Source organism: Serpula lacrymans, assembly GCF_000218685.1.
Source record: "Serpula lacrymans var. lacrymans S7.9 unplaced genomic scaffold SERLAscaffold_15, whole genome shotgun sequence".
NCBI classification, from domain to species: Eukaryota; Fungi; Basidiomycota; class Agaricomycetes; order Boletales; family Serpulaceae; genus Serpula; species Serpula lacrymans.
Window position 1 is genome coordinate 31,836 of NW_006763304.1, and position 578 is coordinate 32,413.

The 578-nt window shown below is 50.3% G+C and overlaps 1 protein-coding gene across 1 annotated transcript; it reads left to right on the forward strand.

Annotated features, from left to right (window-relative positions):
• Positions 1-232: 232 nt before the first annotated feature.
• SERLADRAFT_442569 (uncharacterized protein) lies at positions 233-578 on the forward strand (the record flags this gene model as incomplete). The annotated part of the gene is made up of 2 exons (XM_007323115.1): positions 233-393; positions 455-578. 2 exons carry the CDS (start codon positions 233-235, stop codon positions 576-578), a joined length of 285 nt encoding a protein of 94 aa, XP_007323177.1.

Below are 578 nucleotides of genomic sequence, written 5' to 3' on the forward strand. Positions count from 1 at the left end.
AGTGGCACGTGGTAGTCAACGGATCGGCGACGGAAGCGGATAGGAAGTGGTGACATCAGAAATGGTGGGGGAGCAAAGAAGATGAGGAGGAGGAGGGTGGAGGTGACAAAAAAGTGGATTAGAATGGGATCCAGAAACGACCATCAGGTGAGAATAAAAAGGAGAGGAAGGGGCCCATGGTGGGGCTAGGCAAAGGAAGGGGAGTAAGGGAAACAACAAAAGCGAGGGCGCAATGCAATGTGTAGCCAGTGGCGATGCAAAAATTTCCCGAAATGCCAAAATGCGGAAAGTACCGAATGGAAAAGCAAAATGTAGTAAACCCTGGTCCGAATGGTTGTCAGGGGGTGGTCCACTTGTTAAGCTGTCAACCCTTCTCCAGACTGGCGGAGGCAAGTGCCCGGCCTAGTCAGAGGAAAGAGAAAGCGAAGATTTGTATGTAAATTCTAATCAACAGTGGTTCCACACCAACTGCTGAGCTAAGTACTCCCCTTAACACTGGGGGCCGTGTATCTGGTAATTGTCCTTTCTCCCAGAGCACTACGGGGCCGTTGTTAGAAGCACACCCTTCTGCTATATGA